At 38.4% G+C, this 27,448-nt stretch overlaps 1 protein-coding gene across 2 annotated transcripts in view; it reads right to left on the reverse strand.

Moving 5' to 3' along the window:
- The window catches only part of DCAF5 (DDB1 and CUL4 associated factor 5), a 93,928-nt gene that overhangs the window by 9,801 nt on the left and 56,679 nt on the right, over window positions 1-27,448 (reverse strand). For both annotated transcript variants that reach the window (XM_010976597.3, XM_010976598.3), the window contains exon 7: window positions 17,044-17,110. In XM_010976597.3, the coding sequence (XP_010974899.2) occupies window positions 17,044-17,110 (67 nt within the window). The remainder of the gene's footprint in view (window positions 1-17,043; window positions 17,111-27,448) is intronic.

The raw sequence follows: 27,448 nt of genomic DNA on the forward strand, positions 1-27,448 counted from the left end.
AATGCACAAAAAACATCTCTGATCCAGTTGCCCTCAATTTCTATTATGAAAATAGCAAACAAAACAAACATACAAAAACCGCTGTTACACAAAATAATGGAGAAAATCCTTTCTTCACCCTGATAGCAGGGAGAACTAAGGATAAAGAAAGGAGAGACAGGTCACTTCCATAATAAACAAAGCCCAAGCACTGAGAGTTAGAGAGTGTGGGCCTTAAAGACATCATTTGTGGATTAAAATCAAGAGGCCACTAATAGAAAGCTGTATCTTAAAAACCATCCTGTGGACTTTCTTCTTCAATGACTGAGAAAAGTACTAGAGGCCTGGAATTTACTAACACAGATGAAGCTGTCATCATTTATGAACTTGGGATAATCTCAAATGTTCAACTTCATTTTTAAGGGCAACACACTCACATAGGACACAGGCACCCAAGTTCTGAACAAGGTCACTTCTAAGCGGCCATCAACAGTTCAATACATGCAGAGACCAACCTGGCCAACTGGTAAAATGTGATGCATTCAGACACAAACAAATGAGTGTTCATTTATTTAAGCAATGAGTACCTTCTTAGTCCTACCAGGAGCATGGCACCTTGGGGCACAAAGTACCATCAGGCACCATCTCAGCTCCACATGCCTCCATCCCACTCCCAACTCCACCTTGTTCAAACATTCATTCCAAACACTTACCATCTCAGTATCTGGAAGGAAAATGGCTAGAGCACTATCCATTCTCCAGAAATAATCTGGTTCTGCAGAAGGTGTTTTCAGACTATACCAATCTGCTCCTCGGTGGTGCCAATTTGGCTAACACCAGGCGCTTACTCTACTTAGTGGCCAAAAATGTCCTTTGCCTAAACTTTCTCCCATAGTTGACATTAATATTTGAATTATCCAGGGTGGATAATACAACCATTCATACCTTGGCCCAACATCATCAAGTTTGCTAATAAACCATAAAGGAAAAAAGAGCAACTAGGACACAGGAACGTTTTTATGGGGAAAAAAAGGATCACAAAAGGTCAAACACCAATGTATGCTGCCTTGAGTGCACTAGGTTCCTAGGTTAGAGTGGGAACCCCTAGGCAGCCTGAGTGCACTAGGTTCCTAGGTTAGAGTGGGAGGAGGGAAAGGTAATCTGAGCCTAGTCAAATAAACTGGAGAGAATTAAAGGAAAAAGGGATCCATGGGAATCTAAAACAGTTTTCTCAATACAGTGATCTCACCACTCCAAGGAGGTCCTTTGGGTTTATTATTTTTTTTTCTATATATGGTTGATTCAACAAGTAGTAGTCCTGAATTCTGTTTCCTACATGCTACTCCTATCCATACCCCCACTGGGGTAGTCACTAGCAAAGAAACTTAGGGTTAAACCTAGTACTAATCTCTTGTTTAATCCTTCTGCCTCTAAGAAAAGGAATTTAAGTGATTCAGTGAATTGAAGTGACTTCTTCCAAGTAGCTAGTAAATGACAGAGCCAGAATTTGAACCTGAGTCTGGTTACAATGCCCTAATATCCCTCCCACCATATCAGTGGTCTTTAAGAGATGAAAAGGTTTGAATAGGGATGGAGTCAGAAGGTCATAAATTATTTCTAAATCCTTCTGGTTGTCATCACATAAGCTGGTTTTCTTTTTTAAGTCCTAAATTTAAAAAAGGGGAAGGAAGAGACTCTGTCCAATGGTATCCTGAGTGCAAGCTCTAGAGTATGAGCAGAGGACATTTCATCACATTGCAAACACCGACTAATCTATGAGAGTAGAACTGGATCTCTTGCATACCTAGAACTTGGGGTGCAATGCCTGAACTAAAGCAGGTGCTCAGCAAACAGCTGTTGAATGGACAGTGTTTCTGGAGGGTAATTCTAGAATAAATATTACCAAAGGAGGACAGATAGAGGGTCTCATGTCTTAAAGGATCAGCTACCAACAGAACTAAAGTTTATCAACCAAACTAATTATTTCTGTCAAAGATTACATGGAATACAATTACAGTAACTTGCAGATCTAAACAGTAGCTGAAGGGTATCAATGCTTGAAAATTCAGACCATAGAAAAACTGTTTCTATTGTTCTTTCACACACTGTACCCTCATCTGGTTTCTCTTCTTGGCAGCAATTTTAATACAGGATCATTTCTCCTTCTCCCTACCCAAATGTGTACCCAGGAAACCTGAAAAAGAGTCAGTAGAGCCAAGAAACCGATGGTGAAAGCAGGTACAGGAAGAATTATTGCTGCCATTTGTTTAAGGTAACCAGGTTGTGTACACAGAATCACAGCAATGAACAGGCTTCAGAGAGGTTCTCTATCATCTCTCTCTCCTGGTTTCCAGGTTTCAAGTGATTGAATACAGCTGCTACTGTACAGTTTAGATACAATGAAGTTTAAAGAATACATTTTTATCAGTCCTGGAGATTTGTTTCAGATAGATTTCTTAAGTCTGAAATGGCTGATGTCGAGATGCCAATACCAGTGAGAACTTGGGGTCTCCTCTCCCCTATTATCTAACCAGAACCTTCCCATCAGCAGCAGGATCACGTTGGAAGAAGTTAGGTAGGGAATATTTTTTCCAAGAAGTACATAACCTACATAATCTTCCTTTGGCGTCATCCCTCATCTGTGGGTAAGGGGCTTGGTAAGGATCAACCTCTTCCCATGGTTCCTGAGCTGAGTCATGATCTAATCAATAATGGCACCAATGAGCAAAATAGCACATACCCAGGAAAAACGACCTTACTCATCTTTGAGCTGTCATTTGTTTATAGAGTCCTGTACAAAGCAGTGGTCATTTTTCTGGACCATCTGCTCTAGCTGGCTCAGCCAAACATGTTGGCACCACTCTGTAGGTTTCTTTTATTACTCATGGTCAAAGTTCCTGTATCTCCATCTTTTCTTTGATTCAGAAGAGATGCTAGGGAAGTGGGGAAGGCTATATATAAATCACCTATTCTACTGTAAGACCTCAGAAAAGAAAATGAGTGGGTCATAAGATTCCAGCATCATATTCCCTATCTTGGGGGTATCCCAGAATCCCAGGAAACACAAAAGATTCAGAGAAAACACTCTGCTCATAACCCTGATAAAGACCTTTCTAAAATGCTATGGCCAAATGTTCCCCGAGAGAAGGCAAGGGGCTAAGCCTACAGGTCCTCATTTCCCTCTACTTCCTTATCTATGCTTTTCTTTTCATAACATTCAGCCAGAAATTTGTCCCCTCAAGCCACTCAAGAGGCCTCCCATTTCTCACCAACTTTGGTTACTTCTGTCTCTTACCAATTTCATTTGCTTTAACAAAGTCCTCCAAGAATGACTATACTTTCAACTCAAAAGCAAAAAGTAACCTGGTCAGGATTCCTAAATGACCTGGTCTAACAGCAACTTATCAATCATGCTGGGAAGTGATCCTCAATGGCACTTGGGGCTATAGAACAGGACACTTAAATATTTTCTACTGAAATAAATCCCAAATCAACTTGGATAAAATGGCAGTATTAATTTTCTTGTCAGTCTTCGGATTTTCACCCCTTCCTTGTATCCTATTACTTAATGCATAGGACAAACATCTTTGTGAGAATGGGAAGGAGAAACAATGGACAACACTGAAATTCAGAAGGGGGAAGTGTGAAAGCAGCAGTAATGAACCAGGAACAGGGACCAGAGGACTAGAAGGGGCTGCTGGAAGATGAGAAATTAAGACAGCATGAGATAAATTCGCACTTCCAAGAAATAGAGAACTGGCTCTCATGAAGAGGGTAAAATATCCTTGATCTTTCAAGATTTATATGCTGACACATCCAAGATAATAAGAAAAGAGTTGGGCATATAAAAAGGACTTCACAAGCAATTGTTAAATTGAATTTTTTTTTTTTTTTTTTTTTTTTTTGGTGAGAGCGGGGAGGTAATAAAGTTTTATTTTTAGAGGAGGTACTGGGGATTGAACCCAGGACCTTATGCCTGCTAAGCATGCGCTCTACCACTTCAGCTATACCCGCAACCCTCACAAGCAATTGCTAAACTGAAATTAGTGGAGAACACTGTTAAGAGTGGTATTTAAAAATAAACAATACTCAGGTAAAAAAGACAGATTATGATATAGGAAATCAGTATTTCAAGGGAGAAGTTCATTTGGTAGCTTTAGATTGGGGTTGCAAACAAAATCCTGCAGAACACACTGATAGGGCAGGATGCTAAGCAAATATATAAAGGGGCAGTACTAATTTATAGGGAAAGAAGTCGAAATGTTAGGCAATGATGATTATTCAAGTGATGCAATGGACATTAAATCTCTATATTTACCTAGTCCTTCCCTAAGCAGTAAGACTTGGGCTTGGTGATAGTCATCAAAGAATCCAATGGTTAATTCACCTCTCACCTTATTTGACTTAGCAGGATTCAACAGAGTTGCCTCTCCTTTGATGCATTTTTTTCACTGCCTTCCTAGGATCACTCTCTTTTGGTTTTCCTGCTACCTCACTGGTCACTCCTTGACTTCCCTTTTGGGTCTTCTTCCCGACTTTTTAACATGAAAATGCCTTAGGGCTCAGTCTTTGATTCCCTTCTCTTGACTAGTTACACTCTCTTCACTCACTGGTGATCTCATCCAGTCCTGTGGCTTTAGATACTACCTATACGATACCAAAACTAGAAATTGTATCTCTAGTCCAGATCTTTCTCTTGAACTCCAGCCTTCCATACTTCTATATCCAAACTGTTTATTCAACCTCTCTACCTGGATGTTTAAGAGACAACTCAAACTCTATCAGCTCCCCTGCTCCCCCAATCTAATCTATCAGAAAATCATGGGGGCCTTACTTTCAAAATACATCTAGACTTCAACCCCTATTACCTTGGTTTAAGCCACCATCACTACTCACCTGTATTATGAGAGACTCCTACTGGTTCGCCTCATTTCTATCCTTGGCAGCCTCACTCCCACCATTTACCCCCAACTCAGCAGCCAGAGTAATGCTGTTAAATAAGTTGGATCATGTCGCTCCTCTGCTAAAAAAATCTCTAATGGTTCCCCACTTCACTCACAGTAGGTGCCTATGTGGTTGGATACCTCTGTACCCCACTTACCTCTATGATAACCCCTTTTATTCTCCCTCTCTCTCACTCTGCTTCAACACATTGATTTCCTTGCTATTTCTCAAACACACAAGGCACATTCTCACTTCAAAACCTTCACATTGATACTATCTGAGATGCTTTTACTCCAGATTTCTGCCAGGCTCCCTCACCACTTTGAGGTTTTACTCAAGTGTGACCTTCTCAACGAGGACCATACTGAATATCCAGAATTCAATATAATGAAATATAAAATTATATTCCCCTGATCCCTTCCCCATACCACTTCCTATCCCCCTAATTCTGCTCTCTTTTTTCTAAGTTGAAGTATAGTTGATTTACAAAGTTGTGTTAGTTTCTGGTGTATAGCAAAGTGATTCAGATATATATATATATAAAATTCACCATTATGGTTTATTACAGGATATTGAATACAGTTCTATTATACGGTAGGATCTTGTTGTTTATCAATTTTATATATAGTAATTTGTATCTGCTACTCCCAAACTCCTAATTTAGCCCTTCCCCACCCCCTTTCCCCTTTGGTAACCATAAATTTGTTATCTATGTCTGTGAGTCTGTTTCTGTTTTGTAAATAAGTTCATGTCATATTTTAGATTCCACGTATAAGTGATAACGTGGTATTTGTCTTTCTTTCTGACCTGCTTCACTTAGAATGATAATCTCTAGGTTCATCCATGTTGCTGCAAATGGTAGTTCATCTTTTTTATGGCTCACTAGTATTCCACTATAGGTGTGTGTGTGTGTGTGTGTGTGTGTGTGTGTATGTGTATGTATGTGTGTGTGTGTGTATACATACACACTCCTCACATCTTTATCCATTCATCTGTCAATGGACATTTAGGTTGTTTCCATGGCTCAGCTATTGTAAATAGTGCTGCTCTGAACACTGGGGTGTGTGTATGTTTTCAAATTACAGTTTTCTCCAGATATATGCCCAGGAGTGGGATTGCTGGCAACTCTATCTTTAGTTTTTTAAGGAACCTCCATACTATTTTCCATAGTGGCTGCACCAATTTACATTCCCACCAACAGTGTAGGAGGGTTCTCTTTTCTAAATACCCTCTCTAGCATTTGTTATTGGCAGATTTTAAATGATGGCCATTCTGACCAGTGGGAGGTGATACTTCACTGTAGTTTTGATTTACATTTCTCTAATAGTTATGTTGAGCATGTTTTCATGTGCCTGTTGTTCATCTGTATATCTTTTTTTGGAGAAATGTCTAGTTAGGTCTTCTGCCCATTTTTTGATTGGGTTGTTTGCTTTTTCGTTATTGAGTTGTGTAAGTTGTTTGTGTATTTTAGAAATTAAGCCCTTGTCAATCACATTGTTTGTATTTTTCTCTCAGTCCATACGTTGTCTTTTTATTTTGCTTATGGTTTCCTTTGCTGTGCAAAAGCTTGTAAGTTTGATTAGGTACCATTTGTTTATTTTTGCTTTTATTTCTACTGCCTTGGGAGACTGACCTAAAACACTGGGATGATTTATGTCAGAGAATGTTTTGCCTATGTTTTCCTCTAGGAGTTTTATGGTATACGGTCTTATATTTAGGTCTTAAATCCATTTTGAGTTTATTTTTATATATGGTATCAGAGAATGTTCTAATTTCAATCTTTTACCTGTAACTATCCAGTTTTCCCAGCACGACTTATTGAAGAGACTGTCTTTTCTCCACTGTATATTCTTGCCTCCTTTGTCGAAGATTAATTGACTGTAGCTATGGGGGTTTACCTCTGGGCTGTCTATTTTGTTCCATTGATCCATCTGTCTTTGTGCCAATACCATGCTGTTTTGACTACTATAGCTTTGTAGTATTGTCGAAGTCTGGGGGGGTCATTTCTCCAGCTTTGCTTTTTTTTTCTCAGGATTGCTTCAGCAATTCTGGGTCTTTTATGGTTCTGTATAAATTTTAGGGTTATTTGTCCTATTTCTGTGAAAAATGTCCTGGGTAAATTGATAGAGATTGCATTAAATCTATTGACTGTTTTGGACAGTGTGGCCATTTTAACAATATTAATTCTTCCAATCCAAGAGCATGGGATATCTTTCATTTCTTTGAATCATCTTCAATTTCCTTTATCAACATTTTATAGTGCTCAGCACATAAGTCTTTCACCTCCTTGGTCAGGTTTATTCCTAAGCATTCTTTTGTCTTTTTAATGTGAGTTTAAAAGGGATTTTTTGTCCCCCACCCCCTTTCTGTTATTTCACTGTGAGTGTAAAGAAATGCAACAGATTTCTATATGTTAATCTTATATCCTGCTGCCTTGCTGAATTTATCAGTTCTAGCAGTTTTTGTGTGGAGTCTTTAGGGTCATCTATATACTACTCTTTTTCTTTTTCTAAAGCACTTCTAACCTTTTAAACATACAATATAATTTATTGAGTCTATGTTTATTGTCTGTTTCCCCTGCTAGAGTTTAAGTTCCATGATAGCAGGGCTCTTTTGTTCCTCCGCTGTATCCCAAGCCTCTAGAACAGTGCCTGGCATATACTAAGTTTCCAACAAATGTTTGATGACTAATGAAAAGATTTGACTGTATTAGACTGCGGAATATAAGCGTGGAGGAAAAGGACTCAATCTTCACTAGTGGGCTTCATCATCCAACATGTGGGTTAGCCAAGTGTCTCCCTCCATCTTCCTGCTGTCAATTTTGCATGTTTCTTTTATAGCATTTTGACTATAGTAAGAGCAGACAAATAAAGGGGTTAAAATCCTAACTATACTTCATGGTCCTCTGAAATACTAATTCCATGAAAACTTTACTGACCCCCCAAAACCACTTCAAGCCCTGCTTAGTTATCTTTTTTATGGGCCTTAGAACCTACTTTTAAATTTAGCATACATACACATACCCATACTTTTTTTTATCCCTCTTAGATTGGGAATTCTTGGAGGACAAGAAAGTGTTTATCTTCCATTTGCCCATAGGATTTGCATAATGTCTTATCTAAGGATATTCAGTAAGTGAACAAGATAAAGTAAATCTCATTATTCTCTCTGGAACAAGGATTGAAGGAGAAAGCTAAAGCTATTATCTATCAAAATGAGGTTTAGTAGTTACGTGTTGAGGCAATTAATTTATTTCATTCTTGACTCCACTGGTAGAATTAAGAGTTTACTCCTATGAGGGAAAAGGGGCTACTTCTTTTCCTTGCTATATCTAAAAGAGTTGTCCAAACAACCTCTTAGTAATTCCAAAAGGCCCAAGTGAACATTCCCAGGGCTCCAAGTTTCAAGCCATAAAGAGAAATACAATCAGGGTACTGACAATACAGAGAGAGCAGTGGCTGCCTCCTGAGGATCATGTAACCACTTAAGAGTTTAGAAAAGCCAGATGGGTACAGCCAGTGCTGTCAGTAAAGCTCTCAAAGAGCTCCACAGACAGCAATGCTTAATTGCACAAAAAAGTCAATTATACTAAGTTCTTCTTTCATCATCTGTATTTCACATGTGTTTGCAACCAACTACTCGTGACCAATTAAAAACAGTTGTTCTTCCGATTACAGGGGAGGAAAAAGCAGATGCCCAGGCCTAACTCACTGAGAGTAAATGTAGGTCTAGAAAAAGGAGAGACAGAGCATGCACACATATGCAGGCCCATGGAAGTGTATTTACAGCTGTTTCCAGTCTACTTCATCAGCCTACTAGCAGAGGGGGTGGCTGCAGTGACTTGGCAGTGAAGCTGCATGTTCTTCCCCTCCATTCAGGGAAAAAATTGTCATATAACTTCCCCCCTCTTAAACTATTAGATAAGTCAAGAGCAGCCTTCATGTAAAAAAATTCAACTGACCATTCAGGAGGGTCCCAGAGGAGAACAACGTCTTGGTCTCTAAGGAGTTTTTCAGAGGAAAGTTAAAAGGGAGAAAGCTTTCTTAATGAGGAATAACAACATTTAGTAGTCACTGAGTACCCTCACAATACCCCTAAGAAGGTAGATATTATTATTGTTGTTGTTGTTTGTACTGTATATATTCTTACTTGTAATGATGAAGAAATGAAAGTTTGGCAAGATTAAACAATTTTTCCAAAGCCTCCAACTAGAAGACAAATGGATCAGGAGTTTAAACCCAGGCTTACCAACTCTATTACGTTATGCTTCTTTCCATGAATAGTAAGGTCTTGTGTACAGGCATATCTCAGGGGAAGCAACTCTATCAGTAAAAATCCTAAAGCCCTTTCTAACAAGAATTAGAGAAAAAGGAAGGACAAGGCAATATGAATATTTTCCAGAGACACCCACCTTTGCCACATGTTGTCAAACCCATTATTTCTATTACCAAAGTTACTAGGGAGCAAATGCTTTGGAAATTATAAATCTATGGGCACTGATCTTATATATACCAATAACTGTTTTACATTTGAAAGCACATAGTTTTCAGAAAGCCTCCAATACTGTTAAATCATTCCACGATGTGAGGTGGTAGGGCAGGCGGTGGGTGGCAATTTTACAGAAGAAACGGAGGTTCAGACAATTGCTGTTGCATAACCTGCCTAGAATCACTCAATCAATTAGTTACTTGGCAGCACTGGACTTGAATCCAGGTGTGATTTTTAAGCCTATTGCTCCTTCCAGTATTCCACACTGGCTCCATACACAACTATCAGCCTGTTTATTTTATCTTCAGAATTATCACGTAAAAACAGATGCTCTTCTTAATTACTTCAGAAGTGTAAAACAGAATGCGCTTTTTCTTTGCCACAGCAAAATTCCCAGTTCTATTCCTTCCTCTGGTTTTTAAAGAGGTTTTTAGAAATGAATTATTAATTGACATCAACTAAAAAATTAAGTCTAATATTGTCAGGTTTTATGGTATTAGGTCTTACATCTCAAAATGATTTCCTCAGCCCACAAGGAAGACCTATATGAATTATGTAGCCAAGTGGCTAGTTCTGTACTGTTTATATAATAAATAAATTTCATGCCTTTGGAGTTTGTGTAGGAAGAAAATTTTCCCAGTGATTGTCAGTCTTTCTGAACAGGGGAGTGGAGAAGAAAAAGATGCCCTTGATTTTGGCTCACTCTCAGGGCTGCTCTCCATCTAATTCTCTCAGCATCTGGCACGCACTGTGAAAAACAGCAGGCATTCAATAAATGCCGATTGCTTGTCATCTGATTATGCCATTAAGGCATATGACAGCAAGGCACAAAACAGTGTTACTCTGCCTCGGCATCTTACTTTCAACTGGCATGATCAGAGGTGGCAAGCTCAGCCTCATTCCAGATTTAAGTCAAAGTGGCAGTAGATTAGATTAGGATTTTTTCTTTCTTTTTTTAGTTACAAAAATTATTCTTTCAATGAGAACTCTCAAGATAGATTAGGCATTTTCTGACAGACTTTTCACCATCTAAACATTCAAAGCTGGAACTCAAGACCAAATCTAGCCCTTATACATTATGTTTGGCTTGCTGAACCTTACTAAGTATTTTTTAAAACTATCAATTGCCAACATTTAAGAACAGAGATGAGGGAGGTATAAATTAGGAGTTTGGGATTAATATATACACACTACTATATATAATATAGATAACCTACAAGGACCTACTGTATAGCACAAGGAACTATACTCAATGTCTTGTAATAATCTATAATGGAAAAGAATCTGAAAAAGAATAGATATATATGTATAACTGGATCACTCTGCTGTACACCTGAAATGAACACAACACTGTAAATCAACTATACCTCAATTAAAAACATTAAAAAAATAAAAACAAAGAGATTAACATACAAAAGTAAAAGGTGCTAAGTACCCCTGAAGCTAGCTTGAAGGATAGGGCCAGAAACAGGATGAGATGAAAGCTTTATAAAGAGCAGTTACACCTTCACACTCCTCCTTCAAGCACACATGGCCATGAAACTGCCCCTTCCCCACACAAGCAGAGACCTGGGAGTTACCAGCTGGAGTTGATCTAAAGAGGTTTTGGACTGGGGACACAAGGAACAGCTTGGGTGGAATTAAACAAAAATCTGTGTATAGATCTGTGAGATCTCCAGCTCTATTCCCTTATTTGGCATTTAGAACCATAGTTCAACTGCCAGGCAAATACCTTCTTGACAGGAAATCAAAGATTCCTATTGTGGGAAATTGGCTGATTTTGAAAGTAGAAAGTCAGGAGAAAATACCCAAAATTGAAAATTCAAAAATATTATGAGTATGTTATAGGAAGAGAAAGAAACTGTTGCATTAAAAAAAAAGATTTGTAATATTATTTGATTAAAAAGTTAGGTACCTGTATTACTTTGATAACAAGAATTATAGTAAAAGAAATGAAAAAAAGAATAAGGAAAAATAGAACGAAAAAGGAAGCCTATATGAACAAGAAAAAAGAATATGGGTGGGTTGTCAGAACAGTGGCAGGAAGGCTAAATCCCCAAAAGAGCCAAGATTTGCTTAAAAATAATCCAAAAAGATGCTTTAGTTAACATGCAGAGCAAGATGAGGATCAAAGGGAGAGACTTACTGTGACAGACAAATGATATAATATTGAAGGGGTAATAAAGAGAAAAACTCCTCAACTACCAGTTACTGAATCCAACAAGAGAGATAATCATGAGGTCCTTTCCTTACCTACAAGAAACCCAAGCACCCAGACAAGGATGGGGATCCAGGACCAACCAGAGCCCATGTGGAAACCATAGGGCTTCCAGTCAACTCTAAGTAGATCATGGGTTCTGTGGTCTCCAAAAGCAGCTTATGTGATGCTGAGTGTACTTTTTAAAATACTATGTAGCACCTTTAATATCAAGGAGCTAAATATTTTTTTTGGTCTAGTCCAACTACATCTGTTAAACTTAGTTAATTTTTAAAGAGGTAGAGGAAGAAATCAGTACAGCAAAGAAATTGACATCATTTCTTTTTCTCATCAGAATGTGTTTGTTGAAGAACAAAGGTCATCTGGTCAGTCTGGATTCTGTGGATTGTATCCTCACAATGTAGTACAATATTCTCCTCTGTCCTCTGTATTTTGTGCAAAGTGAAAGCTGGATCCTGAGATCTGATCTGATTCAGGGTTGTTTTATTTTGCAAGCACAGGCAGTGTTGTGTTTCTTCATCAGGAGGCACATAATGTCCAATTGCCTTTATTTCTGTGATGTGAGTAGCTGCTGGTGCTCAATGTTTAGATGCATTAATTCATTGAGAACTGGTAAGTGATTATATTAAAATTTTATAATTTCTTTTTTAAAAATATATTTTATTTTACCTATTTTTTCATTAAAAATTTATTTATGTATTTATTTTACAATATCATACTATTTAAATTGAAGTATAGTTGATGTACAATATTGTATGTTAAAGGTATACAACAGTAATTCACAATTTTTAAAGGTTATACTCCATTTATTTTTATAAGTTATACTCCACTTATACTATAAAATACTGGCTATGTTCCTCATGTTGTACAATACATCCTTGTAGCTTATTATTTTTTTTTTTTGGAGGGGGGAGGTAATTAGGTTCGTTCGTTCATTCATTTGAGGAGGTACTAGGGATTGAACCCAGGCCTTGTGCATGCTAGGCATGCGCTCTACCACTTGAGCTATATCCTCCCCTCCCCACCATAGCTTATTTTATACCTGACAGTTTTATACCTTTTAATCCTCCACCTCCTTCTTGCCCCTCCCCCTCCCTTCTCCCTACTGGTAACCCCTAGTTCTCTACATCTGTGAGTCTGTTTCTTTTCTCTTGTATTCACTAGTTGTATTTTTTTAGATTCCATATGCAAGTGATATCTTACAGTATTTGTTTTCCTCTGTCTGACTTATTTCACTTAGCATAATGCCATATATTTTTGAAGGATATTTTCCCTGGATATAGAATTCTAGGATGCCAGGTTTTAATTCTTTAAGCACTTTAGAGATAAAATTCTATTATATTCTGGCTTCCATAATTTGATCATCAGTCTGACTGTGGCTTATTTACAGGTAATTTGTCCATTTTCTCAGGCTGTTTTGGGGCTTTTTCTCATTATTTTTTATTTTCAATAGGTTGACTTATGATGCTCCTAGGGGTGCTGTATTTACCCTGTTTGTGGTTAGTGAGCTCCTTGAATCTGAGAATTGTCATATTTCATTTGTTTTGAAAACTTTCAGCTATTATTTCTGCATTTATTGCATCTGCTTCACTTTCTCTCTCTTATCCTTCTGGGATTTCAATTTCATACATGTTAGATCCTGTATGTTCCACTTGTCTCTAACACTGCTTTGCTCTTTCCGTTCGCCGTTCTCACTGTCCTTCAGTTTGAATGTCTCTTATTGATCTGTCTTCTATTCGCTAAGTCTATCCTCGGTAGCTTAAACCCAACCAAAAAATTCTTAGTTTTAGACATATTTTTCAGTTTTAGAATGTCTGCATGATTTTTTAAAAAAAGTAGATTCCAATTCTCTGTTTAAATCCTCTCTTTTCATCCATTTGCCCATCTTTTCTTCTATTTTCTTTATAATATTTATAATATTTAAAGATCCTGTCTGTTAACTTCAATATCTGGATAATATTGAGGGTTGATTTCTGTAATTTTTTCCCCTTTTGATTACTGACCACATTTTCATATCTCATAATTTCTTGGGGGGGAGGCAGTTAATTAGGTTTGTTTGTTTTTGTTTATTTATTACTGGAGGTACTGAGGATTGAACACAGGACCTTGTACATGCTAAGCACGCACTCTACCACTGAACTATACCCTCTTCCCTTCATATTTTTTTTTTTTGTAGGCTGGACATTGAGAATAAAAAACCATAGAGACTCTTATGAACTGAATTGTCTCCTGCAAATTCATAGGCTGAATCCCTAACTCATAATGTGACTATATGGAGACAGGGCCTTTAAAGAGATAGTTGAGGCTAAATGATGTTGTAAGGGTAGGACTCTAATTCAATAAGACTGGTGTCCCTCATGAGAAGAGGGATGTGTGTACACAGAGAAAAGGCCATGTGAGAACACAATGAGAAGGCAATCATCTGCAAGCCAAGGAGAAAGGCCTCAGAAGAAATTAAACTTGCCAGAAACTTGCTAAATCTTGGACACCTAGCCTCCAGAACTGTGAGAAAATACATATCTGTTGTTTAAGTCACCCAGTCTGTGGGATTTTGTTATGTCACCCCTAGCAGACTAATACAGGACAAAAGCTGGTTCCTCCATATGCCATTTACCCATTCCACTCTTAAGAAAAGAATGTAAGGGACTGATCACCTTCAATCCAATCAGGAGGAACTAAGTCTGGGCTGGGATGTTTCTTTAGTCAGAATAAGTCTATTTCTGGTTTCAAACATGCCAGGCAAAACCTGCAGGATGCTTGTTGCAGGTCTCTTTCTCTAATCGGAGCTAGGGTCCTAGGTACCAGGAGATTGCAGAATACCTCACTCGGCCTTTCTGGTCTGGCCCCACCCTTGAGTGTAGTCCCCTTGGGCTTCTGATGGAGAGCCTGTCAAGTCTCCTCTGCTCTGAATGTTCTGTCCTTTGGAAGTTTGATGCTTAGCTCTTTATCTTGCTTTCTCACGCAGGTTCAAAATGCTCTGTGGAACAAGCCCCTCCCACTTGGCAGACTTTGTCTTTTAAGCACTATATACTGTTGGAATTTCATTCTGCCTTTCCAGCCCAGCCCCCTAGCTCCTGGTGCAATTCCAGCACTCAGTAAATGTCCTATAAGGAAGACTGGCCATGTGCTTGGGGCCTTCTAGATTCCAATCTGTCCCAGCAACCCACGTGGCCATCAAAAACTCTGATTTCTTTTGACCCTGGTACAGTCTGTCAGTGGCAGCCCAGTCTGCAACTCGTTCACAGATGCCCTCAGGAAAGAACAGGGCCCGCACCTCTTCTGCTCAGCTAGGAGGGGTTCTTCCTTCTTCAGAACTTTAGTTCTCGCACACTTTGTTGTCACAGCTCTCTGACATTTTTAAAATATAACTTGTGTAATTTGATGTTTGTACTTATTGCAGTGGGAGCTATCTACTGCATTCTATGTCGAGTGTGAAGTCTAACAATTTCTTTTTAATAGAAATTTTACATCATTCATTTTTCCTCCTTGAAATAATATTTCTACTTTATCTACCTCCCCCCAAATTTCAATCTAATATATTTTTATGAAAACTCTATCACAGTTTCACCAGCAAAAATATAAATACAAATTTAAATTTTTCTTAATTTATTGCAAACATAAGGCTGTGTCAAAATTTTGTCTTGGATTTGAGTTACCATTACAACTATTACTGGAACACAATTGATCAAAACAAATATACTTTTAATGTTTTATAAAAATCAACCACTATAAAAAGAAGCGATTTATTGTAAGCGTTGTAAGAAGAGAAGGGATAAGATGAGGGGGTGTGGCTGGGTTACAGTCCTATGATTAAAGGATGCTTTAGTTTTTTGGCACTTTAGGGGTTTCTGTACCTTAAGGGCAGTGTACTACACCAAGGTTCAAATAGTCAAAAATTTGTGGAGTATTTTTGATTTTCTGGTATTTGGTTGTTGTTGTTTTTTGTAAAGTGGGAGAAGGACAAAGGAGGAAAGAGAGGTGGGAAAGGAGAATGAATACCTTCTTAGGAATATGTGGAAGAATACATATGGAATTTGAGAATCTAGAAATGGATTCCTTTAAACCAGCTGTGCCTATACAATACTTGGAAAGTCCAGGCACTCACTTCCCAGTTTAATACTGGAGTCCTAAATCAGCTATGAGGGTCCTGCTAAACCAGAGATTGCATAATCTTCTAAAGTCAGCCTAACAGTGGCCCATATCCTGTCAGTACATAAATCATCAGGGGTTTAGAAAAAGATCATTTATAATACTACTGTTAATTCTTCCCCCTTCTCTATACAAAACAGGAAAAAGATTCTAGTGAACAGTCCTGGGGAAGGGGGATCATTTACTTTCTATTTTAAAAGTCACACGGACTTAATAATGAAAAGCTTTTCAAGATCAGGTAAAAGATACAACTAAGATTTTTTTCTCAGCGAATCAATCTAGGACTCATGGGGGTGGGAGACTCAATACAGAACTATGTTTAGTGCTAGAACATCACTTTTTGTTCAGATAGACTGCTGCTGTCCCATCTGGTTATGCTACAAAGGTAAGATGCTCCACTCACGCTTTCCAAATTCCAGAAGGGGAAAAAGGCCTTTTGCAATTTGTTTAGTAACCAGACCATAGCAATAGGATTGTTTCCAAAAGTAAGCTTCAACAAGTTCTGAAAGGCAGGTGTTTGGTAACAATATTAATTCAGCAATAAGCAAGCCAACAACTTCCTTAACTCTGAGCACTAGACACATTTTGTGTAATACGCTCCCACAGTCCTCTATTTACTTTCTTGACAGCCATTTTCCAGTTTGATGCCATGTACCACCTTGAGCAGAAAGCTGTATTGAGCTGTTCTGAGAATAAAAAATAGACATTTTTCTACCAGTAGGAGCAATGCAGAAATTTCTTCCTAATTTCTCTGATGTCTGCGGTCAGCTAGGGAATACGCCTGTCCATCAGTAAAGAAAGTTTCCCTTTAGTTAACATCACTGGGGAGGCCAAAGGAAAGACAGAGGCCCTAACCACTGTTTGTAAAGTAGTAAGAGTTAACAAGCAGGAATGTGCTCATGGAAAAGAATAAGCAGAAGCAGAAGCAGAAGAATAAGGCATATAAAAAGCAAGGTAAAAGTTCCAAGTGTGAAACAGGAAGACAGGAAAATGTACATAAAGGAAATCTATGAAGTCTAAAGAAAAGTTCTTAGGAGGAAAAAAATCTGAGCATCATAATGTCAGATAAGGCTGTGCATGAAGGTTATAGTTAAATCTGGCTTCTAATTTTTATTTTAAAATTTCCTTTGGTCACTTTTCCAATAAACTTATATTAAAAGAGAAATACCTTCCTCTATTGCTACAGAACTGTCCTTTGAGGGCACAGCATGCAGAAGGTCAAAGAGCTGACATTAGCAGCAGGTTCATCCTAGTGATGTACTCACCTGCTTCTGGATCTGCAGGAATTCTCCACATGTATAGGTTGAAGTCATCAGAGCCTGAAAGGATATACTGTTGGGACAGAAAAAAATCTATGTATTACTTATGTATTAGCTGACTGATAATCTCCCTCTCTCTCTCTCTCTTTTTACAGAGAAAGATTGTTTTAAACAAACAAGATAAATGAACACATATTCATAAGTACCACAAAGCAAACATTCTCTTAAAAGTATTTGCAAATCAAAAGGCTCGTTGGCTTAAACTTAGCAACAAACAACCTGATTTTAAAATGGGCAAAGGACTTGGATAGCTATTTCTCCAAAGAAAATATACAAATGACCAATAACATGAAGAGATGCTTAACATCACTGATCATTAGGGAAGTGAAAATGAGATACCACTTCACATCCATTAGGATGGCTATTACTAAAACCAAACAAACGGAAAACAAGTATTGGTGAGGATCTGGAGAAACTGGCACCCTTATGCACTGCTGGGGGGACTACACAATGGTGCAGCCATTAAACACAGAACTACCACATAACCCAAAATTTCACTCCTAGGTATATATTAAAAAATTGAAAGCAGGGATTTGAGATATCTGTACACCAATGTTCACAGAAGAATGCTCAGAACAGCCAAAAAGTGTAAACAACCTAAATGTCCATCAATGGATGAACAAAAAATCAAGATGTGGTATATCCATACAATGGAATATTATTCAATTTTAAAAAGGAAGGAAGTTCTGACACATGCTACAACATGGGTGAATCTTGAAGACATTACGTTAAGTGAAATAAGTCAGATACAAAAAGACAAATACCGTATGATTCAACTTACATGAGGAACCAAGAGTAGTCAAATTCACAGAGACACAAAGTAGAATGGTAGTTGCCAAGGACTGAGGGGAGGGAGAAATGGGGACCAACTGTTTAATGGGTATAGAGTTTCATTCTGGGAAGACAAAAAAATTCTGGAGATGAACAGTTGTGATGGTTATACAACAATGTGAATGTACTTAATGCCATGAAACTGTACGCTTAAAAATGGTTATAGTGGTTTTATGTTATATATATAGTTTACCACAATTTAAGAAAAAAAAATCTTCTTTTTTTTAATGTGGGAAAGAAGATTAAGGAGTTTCCCAGAGATCTTTTATGCAAGCCCAAGTATCCTAAACTTCCCTGCTGTCATCTGACATCTCTGAGCAGGAAGTTACTGCTAACCCAGCCATGAGTTAGTGCTAGAGACGTAAGCAATCCCCTTTTATGTGGCAGATTCAAACTGCTTGATCTCAAAAAGATAGGACACTAAGCCAGACCTATTCTAATTAGAACCCATAAAAACATTGTCTAACATTGTCTAATAGCAACCAGTTGGCAATTCTAGAGTTCATTTATTCCCAAAGATTAACAAAAGTGCTTTACTTTAACTTGAGGTCATTATTATCTCCTGCCTTTTGGTCCCATCTTCTTATTTCCCTAGAAAAATAAAGGCCTACAGTTTTGTAAAGAAAATGTCTGACTTAAAAATGACACTGCAAAGAAGCCCAAAGTGTAAGTCCAACACACACACATCCTCATGCCTAATGTAACTGCTTTACTGAATACTTTGTAGTCAGCAAAAACCAGCTTACCAGTCTTCAAAACACTTGTAGGAACATAAGAAAGGAGGGAGAGAAAGACATGTTTAAAGATGAAGAAAATGCTACCCACAGGGGCAAGATGACTTGGCCCAGGGCACAGTGGAAAAAGAAGTGGGTCTAGTACCCCTGTCTGGTTGCTCTGCTATGGTCTGAATGTTTGTGTCCCCCCCCAAGTTCACATGCTGAAATCCTAATGCCCAATGTGATGATATTAGGAGGTGGAGCACTGGGGAGGTGATTGGGACTTGAGGGTGAAGCCCTCATGAATGGGATTGCACTTTTATAAAACAGAACAAACAGGGCTCCTTAGCCCCTTCTACCATGTGAGGAAACAGTCAAAGTCATCAGTCTGCAACCTGGAAGAGGGCCTTCATCAGATCCCAACCAAGTTGGGATCCTGACCTTGGATTTCTAGCCTCCAGAACTGTGAGAAAGAAATTACTGTTGTTTATAAGCCACCCAGTCTCTGGTATTTTGTTATGGCAGCCAGAACAGACTAAGACACCCTCTGAGGCCCATTTAACTCTAAGATTCTATGATTACTCTGTGAAGAAATGGTGGAAGCCAGATCAGAGCTGAAAGTCCCTAAACTGCTGGCCCATGGTTACTTGACAAGTCACTACATAAGTATGCTCAAAACAAAATAACTCAAAGACTAATTCTGTTACACGTCAATTAAAAAGTTTCCTTAACAACAACAACAACAAAAACCAAAGAACTCAGGATTTTATAAAAATGGGCAAAGTGGGGAGGGTATAGCTTTGTGGTAGACTGCGTGCTTAGCATGCACAGGGTCTTGGGTTCAATCTCCAGTACCTCCATTAAGAAATAAATAAACAAACAAACAAACCTAATTTACAGCCCCCACCCCAAAATGGGTAAAGTACTTAAACAGACATTCTCCAAAGAAAAAATATATACAAGCCCTATATAAACAGCCAATAAACATATGAAAAGACGCTCAACATCACTAATCATTAGGGAAATGCATATCAAAACTATGAGATACCACTGCACACTCATTAGGATGACTACTATCAAAAAAACCGAAAATAGTTCTTCAAAAAATTAAAAATAAAATCACTGCATGATTCATCAATTCCATCTCTGGGTAATTATCTGAAAGAATTGAATGCAGGATCTCTAAGAGATCTTTGTATACCTATGTTCATAGAAGCACTATTTACAATAGCCAAAGATGGAAGCAATTCAAGTGTCCATTGACAGATAAATGTATAAACAAAATGTGGTATATACACACGGTGGAATATTATTCAGATTTGCAAAGGAAGGAAATTCGGACACAAGTTACAACGTGGATGAATCTTGAACGTTATGCGAAATGAAATAAGCCAGTTACAAAAAGACACATAACGTATGATTCCACTTATGAGGTTCCTAGAGATAAGTGAGTAGTCAAATTCATAGACAGAAAGTGGAACAGTGATTGCCAAGAACCAGGGGTAGGGGAGGAAGGGGAGAATGTTTAATGGGTATAGTTTCAGTTTTGCAAGATGAGAAACTTCTTGAGATGGATGGTGGTGATGGTTACATAACAATGTGAGTGTATTTAGTACTAAAACTATTTTTTTCCTTAAAAAAAGAAGAAGAAAATGAATCCTCATTGCCTTGATTTTAGGGTCCACCCAGTAACTCCCTTCAGTTTATGACATCATCCTGGTTAAAGTTAGGAAGCTGGACTTCAGGAACCCAAAGGTTTTCCTCTCATAGTCTGTTCGGCAAAATTACCTACTAGTCAGGACGAAAAATTCATTCATTACACGTGAACTGAGAATTTATGTACCAGGCACTCTGGTGCTTACAAAGATATATAAGGTAGTACCTGGGTTCCAAGGAGCTTGAATCAAGTAGAAAATACACATGTAGATACACAACTACTATGCCATGAAATATAAATCACTAAGAGCCATTATGAGAAATAAGTTGCCTGCTGACTCAAAAGTCAAGGCAAGATAGATTTCAGCACTGAGTCACCCCTGGGAAAAGATGTGGTGGAAAAAAGTGAAAGAAAAGAGCAAAGATAAAGCTACGGTGCTCATATCATCTACTGTTTAAACTGAAACAGGAAGCATGGGTTAACTTACTCCTTGATACCCTGCTGTTCATATCCCTCAGGCCTTACTGCTTAGTGTACTCAGCCTGATTTCCAACTGCTAGTATCCATCTCTTTGCCTGAGGGCTACTCCAACGTCCAGGAGGCTGCAGGCTACTCTAGAGAATGAAGACTTCTTGGGAGCAGGCTGGAGCAATGACTCAAGGGAGACGGTGCATCAATATCCCAGCTGCCTAGCTCCCAGGTGGAGTAACTCTGAGGTGTGAGTCCTATACCCTTTCCCCTCATGATCTAACTCCAACTGCCCACAGTTTTTGTAGTTGGCTCACTAAATCATCCTTCCTTTCTATATTTCACTTTTCTATTTCTCCAGTATTTCCTGCATTTCCAAATAAACTACTTGTACCTGAAACTTGAACCCCAATTAAGACACACGGGGAAGGGGCAGGAAGGGGACAAAACATAAAAAAACTGTGCACAAATAATCTATATACAAGACATATTTAATACTCAACATCTCATCATTTCATGCTCTGTGTTTAAAAGAGGCCATAAAACTTCATACAGAATCCCCGCTACCCTGTCCCCTCAATATCTTCCCCAAACTAAACAAACAATAAATATTAAAAAGAGAGTAAGCTGAGGCTGGGCTTATCAGAGGTTTTACTATCTCATTGTGAAGGATTAGCACTTTCCTATTTGTTCAACTATTCACCAGGGAAAGCCATAAAAAGGTAAAAGGGGACTCCTAGACAGAATGCTGACTAAAGGCTGCCTTAGAAGGAAGAAAAATCCCACAGAGTTAAGGCCTCTTGAATTTCATACGACAGCTCTAGAAGTACGTAGAAAATGAGTACAATGCACAGGCTTCCTCTCGGGGATGAGGGCAGCTCCTGACCCTTTCTTCCTCTTGGAACCACCACAAGGGAACAGCTTGGGATGATTTCCAAGGAGGGGGGTCTTGACCTGCTGCCGTCTAGTCAGACCGTTTAAGTGTTCACACACACTGGAATCACAAAACTGCCGTGAGGAATTCATTTATGGCATTTCATGGTTGTCTGCTGGGCCCCTTCCAACACTAAAAGTTGGCCGCCTAGGATACTGCTGACTGTGGGAGAATGAAATAAAAATGAGTTCATCCATTTATTCATAAAACAAATATTTATTAAGTGTCTGCTATGTGTTGGGTACTGTCCCAGGGAAAGGAGAATAGAATTGATCAAAAAAGACCCTGCCCCTACGTTCATATGACTTACATCTTATTGGGTGAGGAAAGGGAAAAAAAAATTTATGCATATATAATGTGAGTGGAGAGTGGGTAGAGGAAAAAAGTTAAAAAGTGTGTGTGTGTGTGTGTGTGTGTGTGTAAAATGTGTCCAGTTGTGGTGGTATAGAGAAAAATTAAACAGCAGGTCGGGCACACAGGGAGTGCTGGGGTTGCTTAGTTCTGTTTTATATAGGGTGGTCACAGAAGGCCTCTCTGATAAAATGGCATTTTGAGCAGAGCCCTGAAGGAAATGAGGGAGCAAGTTATACAAATATCTGGGAGAAAAACATTCCAGGAGAGGGGACAGAGCTCTGGAGTATTTAAAAATATAAAGTAGCCCAAAGAGCTCTTTTTCTCTCTTCCCTTCGTTTTCTTTCCTCTCTTTTCTTTCTCTTTCTTCCACCTCTAGCTCTCCCTTCCCTTTTTTTTTTTTTTATAAACTTTGTGGAAATAAAGATTATTTCAAGTAGGCTGAGTCCAGAGATACATTTAATATCATCAGGGCAGTTGGAAAGATTTCTCTCCTCCCAGGTTGAAGGAGGTTGAAGCCTCTGACTGAGGGGCAAATGATAAAGTAAAAACTTCATATGAGTCTTTTATCTTATATCCTAACAGACAGAGAGGGCAGGGCTCCAAAGGAGAAGGAATGTTTTAGGTAGTCCATTATCTAGGTAATAGAAGCCCCAGTTTCCAAAATGTTCTGGGGTGGGGGTGGGTGGAGGGAAGTGGGAGACCCACAGGTACTTCAGATCAGAGTGGAAGACATACTTAATTTTAACTTGGCTTTATGGGTAAGATGGGTGATATCAATGCAAAAATGAGCATAAGTGGTTGTGTGGACTTATACCATCCATAATCCTTCCCAGCTGGCCACAAAGGTTAAAAGTTGGCCACGGTCTGACTCAGCTCAGTAGTCGTTCAGTAGTCCATGAGGGCACTGTTTACCGATCTTGATGTGGCCGAGTCATTGTAAGGAGAGTTAACCTGAGGCCAGTGCATTTTAGCTAATCTACTATCAGTATGGAGATATTAAACTTGTTCAAGCATAGATACAGAACAACAACTGCTCCTCTCAAAAGATTTCAAGGAGCCACCACCATGACCACCACCACCATCCAAAAAAAAAAACAACAAAAAACAAAAAACACAACTTACCACATTAGCACTCTGTCACTATCTCATCTGCCCACATGTCCTCTGACAATCCATTAACCTTTATAGAAAACAGTTACTTACATAATCCTTACTCTGGTAGACTGATACAATGCCCAGCATCCCCTCCTACCCTTTCTTCATCTCTTAGCATTTTCAAATTGAGCATACTCTCAAGAAAGACCTTTTTCTATTTGCAAAGGCATTTTGCTAGCTGAACACCCTGAGAAGCCCATGCCTCTAAATATAAAGACCATCTCTGTAGAGTGACCCAACTCACAAGAAATTTTTAATAAACTGAAAGTTCAAACAAGGATCTAAATGTGGCTGCCACAGCAAAAGTGACTACTAAATGGAAGTATACTGTAGAAAAAATTATTTATTAGCCATATTCAAGTAAAGCAATAGTTTTTCCTTCCCTAACATCTTTATGTAAACCTTAATGATTGAACAAGCCAAAAAGGGAACAAGTTTGGAACAAAGATAACTCCCTACCGATTATATTCTAAGGCCTCATTGGATTTAGAGATACAAATATAAACCAAAAAAAAAAAAAAAAAAAAAAAAAAAAAAAAAAAGCCACCCTTCCTACTGACCAAAAATCCACATTGAAAAGAGGAGAAAGTTCTAGAAGGCAGGAGGAACACGCCATCCACCTGATACACTCCAAGAACAACCCAGAGTATGTCTTCAGTTCTTTGCTAACAGAGAAATCTTTCTGCTAATTTCTCTGCCCCCATTGCTCTCTCTAAATATATGTATATGATATGTACATGTAAGTGTAAAGTGTATCTGTGCTTGTGTGTGTCTGCAAAACATCTGACATTGTCCAACATCTGTTGATGGAGAAGGAGATATATCAATCGGTTACTCTTCACTGAGTACTGATCAATTTACACAGTTCTCTCCAAGGTTCCTTCCATGGTAATTGATTAATTATTCCCCAGTAAATGGCGTGCCTGTCTAATTAACTATATTGACTAGGATAGAAAAACCAGATGGCTCTCTAGGCTAGATGAGTAAAAACAGAGAAACTGCTACTTAACACTTAAGTCAAACACAGCTCTTATTTCTCCTTGACTTTTATCAGAAGGGGGAAAAATATGATAGAACAATTTTGTGATGCGCCCTCTGGAAGACTACCTTCGGAAAAAAGTTTGCCAATTTGTATATAATATACCTTTGATTATATCATTCATACCCAGGGCCTGCCACAATTTCCGTGCCAAAGCAATCAAGGAAATTTTTATTTCAAAATGCCCAAAGCCATAGATTTATTTTATCTGTGGTAGGAGAAAATAGAATTCCACTGGCTCCCAATAAAAGCACACACATATGCATACCCCTAAGATTAACACCATTTTTCATATGTGAAGTTACATGATTCTTGCTTCTTTGGATCATTTGCCATTTCAGCTCCAGTAGGCTCCTGGAATTCTTTGGTTTATTAAAATAACTAATGTTTATGGGTTTTGAGTAGGAAAAATTCTATTAATAAAGAAACGTTCCATAAAGACAGCCAATAATTGTCAAATAATCAGTAGGGAAGAAATTTTTAAAATGTTCTAAATCTCCAACATCTGCTTGTAACAAAGCAGCCTGCATGATTTAAAAATGAATTTTTATTGGTAAAACCTGGGCAAGATGAACGGTCATCTACCAGATGGCCTTCAACAGTCAATCTCTCCGCTGTGGGCCTTAGTTGTTGTATGTGGGGGCTGGGAAGAGAGGAGATGGCATCACTCATTTCAGTCTGCAAATAAGTGTTTATACTCTTCATTTAAGCAAAAGTCTCCAGGCATTTAGAGGATAGAATATTACTTTCCTTTTTCCTTTTTTTGAAGACTCCAAAAAAGAGGTAAAGGTACTTAACCTCTCTAAGGAGGACAGGGCAGGTGGAGCAGGTTGTACTCCATTCCCATTGTTGGTATCTACTGGGGACCTCCTAGTGGAGCCCAGACTCCTAGCCAGGAACTGTACATTAAAGGAGAATTCTCATGTTGTGTCTTGAGATCACATCAATTCCATTTGTCCTAAGTAGAAATCAGGTCACCCAGTGTGCCTTTTCAGCTTAGTGATTATAAACCAGACCATATCTAGCAGGTCTGCACACACTCTAAAACCTTTTAAGCTTTCTAAGTTTGAAACTGCATCAGTAAATGAACTAAAAGATGGTTTAATCCATGAAAACAGTCTTAATCCAGGATTGCTAATACCTGAAACCCCTGGTTTTCAGGAATTCCATAACCTCTGTAATAGTATATGTAAAACTATGTGCATATGTACACTTTCCTGAAATGATTGTTCATAGCTTTTAGACTTTCAAGTAGGTTCAGGATTCAAAAAGTTACAGGGTGGAGGGTACAGTTCAGCGGTAGAGTGCGTGCTTAGCATGCACGTGGTCCTAGGTTCAATCCCTAGTACCTCCATTAAAATAAACAAATAAATAAATAAGCAAGTAAACCTAATTACCTCCCTTTTACCCCTCAAAAAAAAAAAAAAAAAAGAAAAAACAACTAAACCAAACCAAACCAAACAACCTGAAGTACAAAAAGGGTTATAAATGGTTGATTTAATAAACAAGTTGTTTTCACACTACCTTCTCTTTTTAAAATAAAAAATCTCCTAAATATTCACCTAAAAATACATACAACAAGGAATTCCTCTGCCACAACATTCTGTGTTTAGCTCTTCCTCATCAGCTCATGGAAGAGTCTATCACCACTTGATCTGTAAAACACAGGTGGCAGCAAGCCTATGAGGAAGAAGGGGCTGAGTCTAGTCCTGGTTTTGCTAAGTGATTGGATCTGCTATTTCTAATTACTCTAGACCTCAGTTTCATATGGAGATAATACCTGTCCAATGACATCCAAAGGTCATGGGGAGGATTAATATGAAATCAGTGCTTTGGAAGCTAAAAAGCTAAAAATACATGATATAAAATAAAGGCAGAAAGAAGAAAAGTTAGCCTAAAGACATAAAGTAAGTCAAAGGATGGAACTCAAGAGTTGAATCTCCCCCTATTAAAAATGTGCCTTTATTTCAGCTGAAGGAGAACATATGGCATGCCAGGCCTCCAAGTGAGCTTAATCAGGGCTGCATGGAGTTATTACAAATAAGAAAAAGAAAAAGAAAATTTATAACTTTGTAGGGTGCCTCACTGGCTTGGAGTGCACTTCCTGGAGAATTCTTGCACCTCTGTTATACCCATATAATATCTACACAGAAAGGTTGAGTGGTGATGTAATGTCTGAGGCCAGGCCATGTATTCAAGGCCATTTGTTGCATTCAAAGGGTGCAAGTCAGCTCTTTTCTCCAAGGGATGAGATAGAATGATTCAATTATCATGATTTTAGGGGCCTTTGCCACCTATCAAGCTCAAAAGAAAGACCTGTGTAAGTGATCCCAATGTTTAGACACTCCAGAGCTCAGTTCTTTTAAGAAAACCTTTATTATATTTTCTCCTTCTTTCTCCATCCCACTTTCAACAAGATGTAGGAACTATTAGACCAGATGTTAGATGAGACTAAACCAAGAGAAGATTTTTAAATTACCACACTGTCCATTTCCAGGTTACACATAACCCATTAGCCTGAAAGACTTATTTTCCAGAAGCCTGAGCTGCTCTGCTGGACTCTCACAATCTAGGGCAAGAGCCATTTAAGGAATTGTGAAAGAAAGGAAACAAAAGCTGGGTACTGTCTTACAAGTGGTGTGCCAGAAAAGCTAGCAGGTGGAAAATTGGCCTTCTTTTTTAACCCAGCTAAGAGATTGGCTCACTGAATATACAGAGGGGAGTGTGAAGCTTGGGAGACAGAATGTACCCAAGTCAGGCTTCAAGGAGAAAATGAAAAACAAACAAAAAAGTTCAAGCATGATACGAAAGCAAGGAGAACTCTTGGGTTCAAGCAGCCTCCAGAGGAAGGAATGCTATTTGCAGTTTTACTGAAAGATTCTTTACTATACTGTAAGACCAGAAGGTGGGCTGGCTTTAAAATAATAAAAGGTCAAGGCTTTATGTGGGACTAACTGTTCCTGTTGATGCCCAGCCAATCTGAGGTTACTTATGTCATCTCATCTGATGATACAAGTCACCAAACTTGAGTAACTGAAAGATTATACTAGCAATAAACTAACAATGTAATTGTAGCCAAAAATAGGGGAAACAGAGTATATACAGGGCTTAGAATGAAAATCTCAGAGGTACTGTCTGGTAGTCATGTGAGTGTGTCTAACCACAGCAACTGGCACATAGTAGATGCTCAGTAAATA

This window comes from Camelus dromedarius, chromosome 5 (genome assembly GCF_036321535.1).
Source record: "Camelus dromedarius isolate mCamDro1 chromosome 5, mCamDro1.pat, whole genome shotgun sequence".
NCBI classification, from domain to species: domain Eukaryota; kingdom Metazoa; phylum Chordata; class Mammalia; order Artiodactyla; family Camelidae; genus Camelus; species Camelus dromedarius.